Source organism: Populus trichocarpa, chromosome 17 (genome assembly GCF_000002775.5).
Source record: "Populus trichocarpa isolate Nisqually-1 chromosome 17, P.trichocarpa_v4.1, whole genome shotgun sequence".
Taxonomy (NCBI): Eukaryota; Viridiplantae; Streptophyta; class Magnoliopsida; order Malpighiales; family Salicaceae; genus Populus; species Populus trichocarpa.
In genome coordinates, this window is record NC_037301.2 from 319971 (window position 1) to 332338 (window position 12368).

The 12368-nt window shown below is 32.3% G+C and overlaps 2 protein-coding genes and 1 pseudogene across 5 annotated transcripts in view; all 3 read left to right on the plus strand.

Annotated features, from left to right (window-relative positions):
- LOC18106728 (polygalacturonase) overlaps window positions 1–12368 on the plus strand; it is an 87336-nt gene that overhangs the window by 16296 nt on the left and 58672 nt on the right. The gene's annotated exons all lie outside the window — the stretch shown is intronic.
- LOC18106719 (probably inactive leucine-rich repeat receptor-like protein kinase At5g48380) lies at window positions 2373–4515 on the plus strand. 2 transcript variants are annotated; one of them, XM_024592614.2, is made up of 3 exons: window positions 2373–2736; window positions 3385–4066; window positions 4190–4515. In XM_024592614.2, the coding sequence occupies exons 1-3, from the start codon at window positions 2422–2424 to the stop codon at window positions 4312–4314; spliced, it is 1122 nt and encodes a 373-aa protein (XP_024448382.2). In that variant the 5' UTR covers window positions 2373–2421; the 3' UTR covers window positions 4315–4515. The 2 variants fall into 2 exon arrangements, with proteins under 2 accessions (XP_024448382.2, XP_024448381.2); XM_024592613.2 differs by having other exon boundaries at window positions 2376–2736; window positions 3385–4515.
- Window positions 4948–7542, plus strand: LOC112324668 (probably inactive leucine-rich repeat receptor-like protein kinase At5g48380; annotated as a pseudogene).

A 12368-nucleotide genomic window follows, 5' to 3' on the forward strand; every position in this document is an offset into this window, starting at 1 on the left:
TCTACCAGAAACTTGATAAATAAAAACATAAATATTGAGTGAATATTTTTGTTAGTAAATTATCGATGGATTTTATCGATAAAAATATTCTCTCGGTATTTACCGAGAGAATTACAGTGGGGAAAAAATAATTAAAACAAAGCAAAAAAAATAATGATATGTCATTTTTACCAACGGAATTTATTCCGTCGGTAAATCCATCGGTAATTTCGTCAGAAAAATTATTGGTAAACTGTCAATACTATTCATTGTGTTAACTACAAAGAGAATCACCGACAGAACATTCAATCGGTATTTTACAGAGAGCTCTGGAATTATTCACTCCAATTACACTGTTAATTACTTTTCTTTACAAACAATATCACCGATGGATTGAAAAGTCGTCGGTGATATTTGACGGTTTCTGAATTTTTTTAATTTAATTCAAAATTTAAATTAAATATTATAGATGGAATCACCAACGGAATGATTAAAAATATTAATATTTAATTATCCGTCGATAAACGCCCCAATAAAAAGTCTAGAATCTCTAATTTCACAACAGACACGTCTCCTTTCTTCTTCTTCTTCTTCTTCTTCTTCTTCTTCTTCTCTTCTCTCCTCAACTCCTTCTCTTCTTCTCTATGCTCAGGTATGTCTTCTTCTCCTTTCTTATTTTTTCTTCTTAGTTTTTTTTAATTAGTATACTTTACGAATTTGTTTTTTTTTTCTTTTCTTAGCTTCACTTGTAACTACATTATCTTCTTTTTTTCGTGTTTTATTCAATATATTTGTTTTTTTATTTTATTTTTAATTGTTTTTGTTCTTAATAATTGTATGAATGTTGTTGTAGGATTTTTTTTCATATGAGATCAATTTTTAGTTGATTTATTTATAGGATTTTTAAATTTTTTGCATATGAAGTTTTTTAGTTTAATTTATTTTTTCATGTTATATATTTGTTGTAAATTTTTTTGAGTTGATTTTCTTCTTTTTCCAAGCATTTTGAGTATTCTAGAGTGTTGATTAATATTAATTTAATTATTTTATAGTTTTTTTAAAATATTTTTAAATAATTACCGATGGAATTACATACGGTTTGTTTCCGAGGAAATTACTGACGGAATGAAATTTTTTTTTGCTTGCTTTTTCTGTCAGTAAATCTATCGGTAATAATATTTTTTTATTATCAACAGATTTACCGATGAATAAAAAATTACTGACAAAAGATTCACTGACGGAGACTTTCCATCGGTGATTTAATTGGTAATTTTTTTAACGTTAAATCATATGGAAGCATGCACCCAATCTCGCTAGTAGAGACCAGCTGTGTGTTCCATGAACTTGGATTACAGGAGACTTGCTTTTTGACTTGAAGGAATAGACTGTCCAATCTTTATTTATTTCCAAACTTGTCGTTTCTTGGACACTTCAAAGCAGACTCGGAAAAGTGCTTTCAATTGTTTTTAAATATTATTATTCTATTCTTTAAAACACGTTGTAAAAACACACGTTGTATAATTTTTTTTGTTGGTAGAAAAATTATATGAGTTGCTGTGAAATAACTAATCAATTTTTTATGGGCTCTGATTTTGAAGTTTTGAGATTCAAAATTATTTACAAAATTATGTAATTCGTACCCATCACTATTTTAAAACTCTTAAATTAAATACAGGAAACGTTTTTATAAGTAGAGGGACTAAAATGAATTTCTGCCACCTTTAACCTCTAAGCTCCAGATCCATGAAGAGTACCCAAAACAGGTTTTGAAGTTGTGGGTTTTGGTTTCAAAGTCCCCAAATTCTTTCCAAAACACATCCTCACCCTCACTGTCTTCTTATGCCATGCGCACAGAGCGCTACATGTTATTTACTTTAAAGTGCAAAATTAATCTAAATATAAAAAAATATAGAAATTAAACTAAAAATATTATTTTACATTTAATAAAAAAAATTATTTTACAATATTATAATTAAAGTTACTTGTTTTTGGGACTCTTTCAACATGAGCTCTCAATTTTATATCTCTCTTTTTTTTACGGTGTTTGGTAACACCATTAGAATTATATTTTTTAAAATTTAATTTTTTTATTTTAAATTAATTATTTTTTAGATAATTTTTATGTAATAATATGAAAAATATTTTTTTAAAAAATAAAAAAATATTATTTTAATATATTTCAAACAAAAAAAAACAATTTCAACCAACAATACTAATATATGCTTCCAAACATCCAATAATTAAATAAATTAGATCTGACGCGTTTTCGAGTCCTTAATTCCAACTATTCCTTCTTGAAACACTACAAGTCAACTTAGACTGGAATTGTCCACTGGGACAAGGGTGACAAAGACTTTGCAACTTTGGACGCGGTACGTAGTTAATAGTCAAATATAAGTTTGAACGATCTCTTGTTATTTGCTGCTGTTTTGCTATCCACAAATGGCTCTTGATGCAAAACTTGCTCTTCTTTTGATTCATATCCTTAGTGTTGCCGGCAATGGATACAGTTCTTTACAAGAGAACTACTACGGGAGTGAAGATGAACACAGGAAAAAGTTGGATTCTTCTTTCAAAAGTGGGTTTGCAACAGGTTATGCATTTTCTTCAGTTTCCATTTTAGCTATTTTCATGTCCTGTTGTGTGCCTTGGGCTCGTCTTAACAAGAGGAGGAGGAACAAGATAATGATGAAGACACCAATGATGACATCTTTGATGGAAAGGCGAGAGAAGAAGATAAAAGAAGCCAACGAGCAGGTATCCCCATAAGACTTTCATTCCATCATTTTTTTTTTTTTATCTTTTTGATGAAGAGGACGATAGAGTTGCTTTTATTAAGGATAGATCCAAATTCTTCAGTTTCCAAGACCATGAAGAAGATGGATCATTGCAAACTGATGAATTAAATAGACCACAAACCAAAACATTAATTCATTACAGACACAAGCAGAAAAGGAGAGACCTCGAGTTCATGTCCTTAAAGTAGCACCTAAGCCTCAAATTAAAACCAAGCTATGAGATGTTCAACTCCTTGCTTTGACAATTGACCAGCAACGAGAGACGTTTCTCTAGCTGAATGAATAATTAATGAAGATGACTGCACTAAATAAGAAGTCAGCATGCTAATATATAGAACTCATAGTAGAGCAACACTAGCTAGATCTCCACAGCATGAGAAGTTTATTACAAGAATGCAGTAAATAAAGCAACTGGCAGTGATCCAACTCTGGATCTCCTGCGGGAAGCAACGAAAGAGATGCTTCCTCATGTGAAGAATCCGTTCCTTTAATAATGCATCAATTAATTAGTCTCTCCAGAACTTGGAATGCCTTTTCACTTGGAACAGCAGTTAAGGGTTTTTATATATATATATATGATCTTGTTTCATTTCTTCATCTTCCACAGATTTGTATGTTGGAGAGTCTTGTTAAGAGATTGAGTTTCGTAGGCATCAGAAATGCAACAGCAAATTTTAGCCAAGCCAACAAAATTGGATTGGGACGAATGGGAACCATGTATATGGCTACCCTTCCTGATGGTAGGTTCCTTTCAGTGAAGAGGATAGTTGACTCTCAACAGTTTGAGGAACAGATAGTTTCTGAATTGAAAACATTGGGTACATTAAAGCATAAGAACTTACTGCCCCTGTTCGGATTCTGCGTAGAATCAAATACAAGGCTTCTGGTGTACAAGTATATGTCTAATGGAAACCTTTTTGATTGGATACATCCAGTGAAGCACCGGAGGAAGACTCTGCAATGGCCTTTGAGGTTGAAAATTGCGGTTGGGGTAGCAAGAGGCCTGGCAAGGCTCCACCATGGCTGCAGAGGTCAAGTGGTGCATCTCAACATAAGCTCAAAGTGTATTTTGCTTGATAAGAATTTCGAACCCAAGCTATCGAATTTCGGAAAGGCGATGCTGATCATGAGTATGAGTAACAGTCCAGGAGTGCATAATGAGTTTTGTGAGATGGCGCTTGTTAAGGAAGATGTGCACGGATTTGGAGTTGTACTGCTTGAGCTGATTACTGGGATGGATTGTAGCAAAATTAATTTTTCCTCAAACAGCATTCTTAATGAATGGATTGGTCATCTCTTGAGCACTTCTTATTTTAATGATGCCATGGATAGGTTTCTGATTGGGCAAGGATTTGACGATGAGATCTTTCAGCTGCTTAAAGTTGCATGTAACTGTCTTGATTGCACTCCAGATCGAAGGCCGACAATGCTTCAAGTGTACAAGGACATAAAGGCAATAACCAAGAGATGTGAAGTGGTTGATGATTCAGAGATCCAAATGCAGCCTGAAATTTGTCCTGCTACTTCTCAAGACTAATCTGTTGCCAGCAAAAACAGGACCGAAGTTAGCAGATCTATATTTTCCTGTTTCTATCATGTTCATAAACCAACATGTAAGAAGCAATATTGTATAGAATATAATTGTGTCCGGGAATAAGTTGCCAGCATTTTACTTTGTAATTCAAACAGAAGATCAATCTGATCAAAATACGCCGATGAGTGAAAATGGTTTGGATAATACTTCCTGATCTTGTGTTGCAAGTCAAGATCAATGGATTCAATTCTTCCAGCTTAGAATAACCAATTGAATTTGTGTTTAAATGTATATTATACAAATATTATCAGAGCTCTGTGTCAGATGGTATCACCATGCTTCTTAAGAAAAGATTGTTGTTGCATCTCTTGTATGTAGAAAAGTCTCAAGTAAAAAAATAAGCTTATCAAGATCAACTATCTATCTCATGTAAAAAAATAAAATAAAATAATTGCCGTAGGTGACAAGGTTCATTGCATAGAAAACAAAATATCCACGGGTAGCAGTAGAGTCCCAAAACTATACTACAGTTGTCTCCTGCCTAACCTTTAGCTTGTGTCGATGGTCAATATTAACTGCGAGGAAGCATCATCCATAATCCATATTTTCACTCGAATATTTTTCTTACTTGAAAATTGTGATCTATTGGTCATATATATATATAAAATCCCAATTCAAATTAATGTGTTATCTGTTGCTTTCCCTTTCTTCTGCGACCTAGGTAGCTTGAAAACTTCAAAGCAACCTATTTCGTTTTTTCTGTTCCTTTTCATTTTACCTTAAGTAAGATCAGTGCTAGCTACAAACTCTCCAAGAATGGCCACTAGTCAGAACAGAGCTCATTCAGTACTGATCTTTGTCTTGTCTTGTATATCTAGTGTAAGTAGTGCAACTGAGCCTGATGTTTATTGCTTGAAATCTGTTAAAGATTCCTTGGAAGACCCTTACAATCATTTCTCTTCATGGGACTTCGCCAATCAGACTGAGGGTTTCATCTGTAGGTTTGCGGGAGTCGACTGCTGGAAGCCTGAGGAGAGCAGAGTCTTAAATCTAGCACTGTCTAACATGGGGCTCAAGGGCCAGTTCCCTCCTGGCATCGAAAACTGCACAAGCTTAACTGGTTTGGACCTTCCAAGAAATGAGCTTCAGGGGCCGATTCCATCTGACATCTCTAAAAGGCTACCATACATCACTAACCTTGACCTATCCTTCAACAACTTTTCTGGTGAAATCCCATCAAGTATTGCCAATTTATCCTTCTTAAATGTTCTAAAACTAGACCATAACCAACTAATAGGAAATATCCCACCGCAAGTTGGCCTTCTCCAACGACTCAGGAACTTCAGTGTGGCGGACAATCTGTTGTCAGGTCCAGTGCCAGAATTTGTTAAAGCAAATTCTGCATGTGGTGTTTTTTTGGTCAATTGGTGGTTTTTCTTCATCCACAAATGTGAATTATGCAAACCACCCTGGCCTATGTGGAGGGCCTTTAGATCCTTGCAAAGGGCATAGCAACGAATTTTATTCTTCTTTCAGAACTGGGTTTGCTGCTGGTTATACGGTTTTTTCTGTTTCAGTCATTGTTGGTTTTGTGTCCGGCTGTGTGCCATGGGTGCATGTCAAAAAAAGAAATAAGAAGATTACGATACTAACGATGGTAATGCTGGTTTTGAGGAATAACAGGAAAGAAGCTGATAATTTAAGTGCTTCGCCATCGGTTGAGAACATAAATGGAGGAGGCAAAGAGGTACTGACTATATGATTATGTGCATGTCAACTTTGAGTGGTTTGCTTTTGAAATTGATTGCAGGACTTCTTGCTTTTCTTTTTGTCCTGTTATTAGACTTTTCTAATTATCTCTTATGAGTTTTGAGTTAACTATTCATCTGCGGTTACATGATGTCTTAATTTACAGATAGTCCTAAATTCTTTAACCTGCTTCAATTTCAAGGTTAATACTTGTGTTTCTTCAACAATTAGTGAGTAATGGATTGGGAATTTCTGTCCTCAGATTTATATGTTGGAGAAGAAGGTTACAAGAATGAGCTATACAGATCTTAAAGATGCAACAAATAATTTCAGCAAAACAATGTCATCGGGCAGGGGAAGATTGGGATGCTGTACAAAGCAGCGTTGCCTAGTGTTTATCTCTTTGCAGTGAAGAAATTACACAACTGTCGAATCCTCGAGGAGCAATTCGTGTTAGAATTGAAGACACTTGGTTCATTGAGGCATGTCAACATACTTCAACTTTCGGGATTTTCAATCACATCAAAACATTGGCTTCTGGTTTTCAAATACATGCCAAATGGTAACCTTTATGATTGGCTACATCCAATGGAAGGTCAGGCAAAGATTATGGAATGGACTGTGAGGTTTAAAGTTGCAATCGGGTTAGCAAGAGGCTTGGCATGGCTTCATCAGGACTGCAGTAGTACTATCCGAGTTTTCCATCTTAACATAAGCTCAAAGTGCATCTTACTTGATCAGGATTTCGAGCCAAAGTTGTCGAATTTTGGGGAGGCGATAATCGCAAATCCAACAAACACTTCCCCTTTGAATGGTGAGTTTTGGGATACAGCATTTGCTATGGAAGATGTGTATGGATTTGGAGTTGTGCTCCTTGAGCTGATTACGGGGGTGGATTCTAGCAGAATGACTGGTTCCTCGAACAGTCTTCTTAATGAATGGATTAGTCATCTTTTGACTAGTTCTAAGATCTATGATGCCATTGATAAGTCTCTGGTTGGGCAAGGATTTGATGATGAGATATTTCAGCTGCTTAAAGTTGCATGCCACTGTGTTGATTCCATTCCAGATCGAAGACCAACAATGCATCAATTGTACAAAGACATAAGAGCAATGACGGAGAGATGTCGCCAAATTGATGATTCAGAGATTCTAGTGCAGCAGCATGAAATTTACCCTCCCAGCTCAAAGGGCAAATCTGTTGAGATTGAAATGGCATAGAGTCAATGGAAACAGGAAAAACAGGACAAATTTAGGCAACTCTATCATGTTTTGGTATAATAAACAAGTATGTAAGAAGCAATGGGGCTGTTTGAGAACAAGCTTCAACTATCTATCCAACTTCAAGGTACTGCAAAAGTGACTACAAATATTTCAAACTAGTCTCTTTTCTGGGGACTTGAAAAAAACCTCAGGATACAGATTAAAGTTTTGTATACAACTCCGTCCAAATTGTCCCAAAAGTCTTGAATATTTTCTATTGCTTTGGACTACATATTGTGCATTCAATTGACTCTTCAACAAGGGCATATTGCAACCTTGTAGACCATCAGCAACATTTTTCAACCATTTTGCTTAACAACAAATTAATTTAAGAAATTTAGCAAAAAGCATGGCTAGTGATCATAGAGTTGGTGGTGAGGAAGTGAAGAGCAAGAAGCAAGTGATTTCTCAAGGACTATGTGAGTGGCTTTCCAACAGAATCAAACCCGTACGTACGTGAAGACAAGTAGCTAGCATCAAACTAGAAGCACCAGAAGAAGAAAGTGGAAAATATGCTGTGGTGGCTTACAATCTCCGCTTGTCTTGTGATCCTTTCATGCGCGGAGGCATGCAGAAAGATCTACCACCTGCTAAACAACCTCGTGTTTTGAGTTCCAGCCAGCGCTGGAACTTCACCGATCTGTTGATCAACAAGGTTCCTAAGAATTTGGATTTGTTTTCGAAGAAGAAAACAAGTAGCAAACGACAAGCACAAGCAACACTAGCCAATATTTTCTCTACAAGTAAAGTAGTGAAGGTTGCCCAGGAGTGATCCGTCTCCCATTGCATATCTTCTGGGCAATGCCATCTTGTGCCTTTAGCACTAGCTGTAAAACTAACAATATCCCTGTGTAGGAAAACAGTGCAGATATATGGCCTCATTGCTAAGAGAGGAACAACGTGGTCTGTTGATAATTCAGAGATTCTCCTTAAGAAGAATCTGTTGTGTGAACAAACAGGATAAACATCTTTGATTTGATGCAGATTGCAGAATGAAAATATTTTGCTGGTTAAACAGGACTCCGACAACCATTCGATATGACAGGCCCATCTTTATTAGCTGTAAGTCTCGATTTATTTGATAGGCCCATGTTCTCAAAATTTTGAGGCCCCCCTTTCAAATCATAATATTCATCACATAAATTATTTTGATATTGTTATTATAATTGTTTTGATTTTTTTTTATCAAGATAAATTTTTTTATTGACATATATCTTGTTTATCTTAACATAAATACTAGTTTTATAACTTGAATAATTTTTTTATTTAAAAAACATTTTATGTTTATTAAAATAAATTAATAAACAAATATCAAAATAATATGTTCATATTTTATGTGTGATTTAAAACTAAAAAAATCCTTAAATGTGATAAATCATGTTCAAAAACTATTTATAAAATTTAAGAATTAAAAAAATTTGAATCTATTAGTATTATTATTGATAATAAAAAAGACTAACAATGTATTTTTTTGACTTGAATAAAAAGACTAAGAAATCAATGCATCTTTTCTTTGTGGACTCAAGGTATTCAATAAAGAAATGAAAAATAAAGTTTCGAAAATTTTACTTGATTCTTACAAATTTAATTCCTAAATCATTGATAAAGAATTAAATTTAATGATTTCGCACACGATTTTTTATCTCAGGAGCATCTTTGTTCATGGAATATTCAGCTAAAATTAATACACAAAACTCCCATTTAATGTTTTCTAAGCATGTCGTCAATAAATAAATAAAACAATATTAAGTGGAAAATCATTTATCATGAACGAGGTTTTCTCACCCTAACATGTTTTCCCTAAATTTAAATCATTAAAGTTCTTAATTATTAATACTTATTTTAATTATCATCATCAAATTAAATAAAAATAAATCTTCAGAACATAGATGTGAAAACCGACAGGGTTTTTACTTTAAATTATATGGAAGCAATCATTAAAAGGAGTTGATATTAAAGTTGATGAAGTTTTCCTTCTTTGTTTTTCTTTCTTTTTAGTTTAAACTTTAAAATCATAATTGAAAAGAATTATTAAATATACTAAGTATTATTAAATTACTCGAATTAAAGATTTAATCTCAATTAACATTTAAGTTGATTGTCGTGCAAATACTTCTATTGAAAAAACAAAAAGAAAAGAAGAAAAGTAAGTCTACATTTTTTGACAAAAACTTATAAATCAGGACTTAAACTTTTTTTTTTTTTTGACTAATTTGTTTTCCCGCACTTTCATGGAAATTGTAGTCCTATAGGGCCATATTCCATTCTCTCTTTAATTACGTGTCCCATAAACTTGGATTTTGATGCAGGAGACTTGGCCTCTTGACTTGAAGAAGTAGACTAACAAATCAATGCATCTTTTCTTTATTTATTTCCATAGCAATATATAGTCCATACCAATATGGTAAATAAAAAATCAAGTTGATTCTTAAAATCTTATAATTTTACAAATTAATATGTATTTAATATGTCAAATTAAATAAAAACTTAAAAACTAGTAAAATTGATCAAACACGGTAAAATCAGATCGATTTTAACTGTTTAGAAAAATATAAAATTATACATTCTGGTAAATGTACCTTAACATATTCATTGTTTTAAATTTATATCTTGTAAAACTTGTGCGATTTGATAATCAAGGGCTTGATTTTCACTATAATTATTATAATTTTTTTTAATGATACAAGTTATTTGTGGATTTATTTCCGTAAGATTAAAACACTTATTCATTCTTCATAATTTCTTATGTAAACTATTAACATGTCAATTAATATATTACTCTGTTTTAACTGGAAAATATACAGAATACAAATTGTAAATTAGCATGCTTGACCCTTGCAATAATTAATGTTAAGTGTGATATATCAAAATTTGAAAGTACTCGTTTCTTGTAAGTGACGAAGTAAGTGGGTCGATTTGTCCAAGAAGTAGAGAAATCAATGTGAAGAAAATAAATGTATTTGGACTTTTCTATTGTTTATTTTATTTTTATTTTAATTGTGTTATATTATTAATTACTACTTGATTGAAATTATTAATATATAATTAGTTAAAATATTTTACTTATGATTTTACGATTTTATGATTCAAGTTTTCAATTCGAGTTTATATTGTATATTTTATGTCGTGTCAAAAAAACATTTTTGACAACCTTTATCCATACTAATCACTTTAAGATAAATCTTAAATTAAATACAGGGAACAAATAAGATGTTTCTATAACTACAGGGACTAAAATGAGTTTCTACCACCTTCGACCTCTACGCTCCACATCCATGAACACTACCCAAAACAAGTTTTTAAGCTGTGGGTTTTTGGTTTCAGAGTCCCAAATGTGGAATCAAGCTTCCATACTTTATCAATATACTCCGGAGCTTATTTTTTATTCACTTAAGTCCTGGAAGCTAAGTTTTCACAGCGAAATTACCCCTGTTTTAAGAAGCTATGTTTCTTAAAATGGAAGAGATTAATCTAATATAAGAATTAATGGCAATCAAAACTTCCCAAGTTTCAACAATTGAAATTAATTACAAAAAAAAATATTGAGGTTTCAATGTAAAAAGCTTATAATTGAAGGGCTGTGTGTATTCATAAGTATTTTATTTAATATTGTGGTGTAAAGTTTTTTTTAAAAATATTTTTTTTCTTGAAATTATATTAAAATAAGTGTTTTTATTTTTTTAAATTAACATATCAAAAAAATACTAAAAATATATTAAATTGATTTTTTAAAGTCAAATATACTTTTAAAATATAGTTTCAAATACAAAAACGAAAGATTTAACCCTACTTTTTAAGAAAATGGATACTTTTATTTTTAATCAAATACAAAAACAAAAGATTTAATCTCAGCTAATATTTAAGTTGACTGACGTGCAAATACTTTTATTTAAACAAAAAAGATGTGGAAATTGAAAGAAGTTGAAAATGAGGACTTAAGCTTTTTGACTAGTTTGTTTTCCCCACACTTTCGTGGAAATTGCAGTAAAGGGCCATCCATTTCAATGCAGAAGAAGTAGCTCAAGAATAAATGCTCTCTTCGGAGATTTCAGAAACAAAAACAGATTTCAATTCAAAATTTCCTTTTAAGTAGGTATTTATGGTTCTTATTTCTCAATTTTGGTCATTCCAACCATTCCATTGTAGTCTACTCTGATGAACTCTCAAATCCAAATGGCTAATTTATTTTTTATCTACTCTTTTATGTTCTTCTTGTTAATTAACTACTTTCACCGTAACAAGTGCTACTGAGACTGATATTTATTGCTTGAAATCTATTAGGGATTCTATGATAGACCCTAATGGATACTTAAACACCACTTTGTTGGGTTTGTTACCATTAATGTACAATAAATGGACGGCAACAACCATTAATAATAAGAGAATAAGAGAAAATGTAATCTGTATATGTTTTTTTTTGGTGATTGAAAATAGTACAACAGAAGCTCACATATATATACATTCTAAACTAATTAGTTACAAAATATTATTACAAATATAATTTCAATAATTTCAATTTCAATTTTGAAATCATGATTAGTGTAGGTTCATCAATGTAGTAGAATATCCATCATAAACAAGAAGCTCACAGTTACAAAGTTTGAATCTTTGTAACTGTAACTCTCTTTTGGAACTCTCTTCTTGATCTTCAATATCCATTAGCTAGCTGGAGATGTAACAATACAACATTTAAATTTTTAACTCTCTTCTTGGTCTTTAATGTCTGTTATCTTCTTATGCTTAACACGGTAAACAAACCCCAAATAAAAAGATTTGTTTCTTGAATTGCCATTATCTAAAACCCGCCTTGAGTTCTTCAGCCCTACACCTGGAAAACTTGGAAATTTATATGGAAGGGTGGATTTGTTCTTTGTTTAAATTTTAAAATTGTATTGATTCGGGAAGTAAATTGTAGATTTTAAATGAATGGAGTCGAGATGATAGAAGTGTGAAGGCATTTTTTTCTAAAAAAAAAATTAATTTCAAACAACGACCCGCATGACAAAAAAGAAGAGAAAAAGAAAAATAAATCGACATCATCCGAC

Excerpts from the sequence above, each read along its gene's own strand:
- LOC18106719 (XM_024592613.2), top strand. The coding sequence starts at position 2,422 with ATGGCTCTTGATGCAAAACTTGCTCTTCTTTTGATTCATATCCTTAGT. Across the intron at positions 2,737-3,384 it reads TAAAAGAAGCCAACGAGCAG|ATTTGTATGTTGGAGAGTCT; the intron begins GTATCCCCATAA and ends CATCTTCCACAG.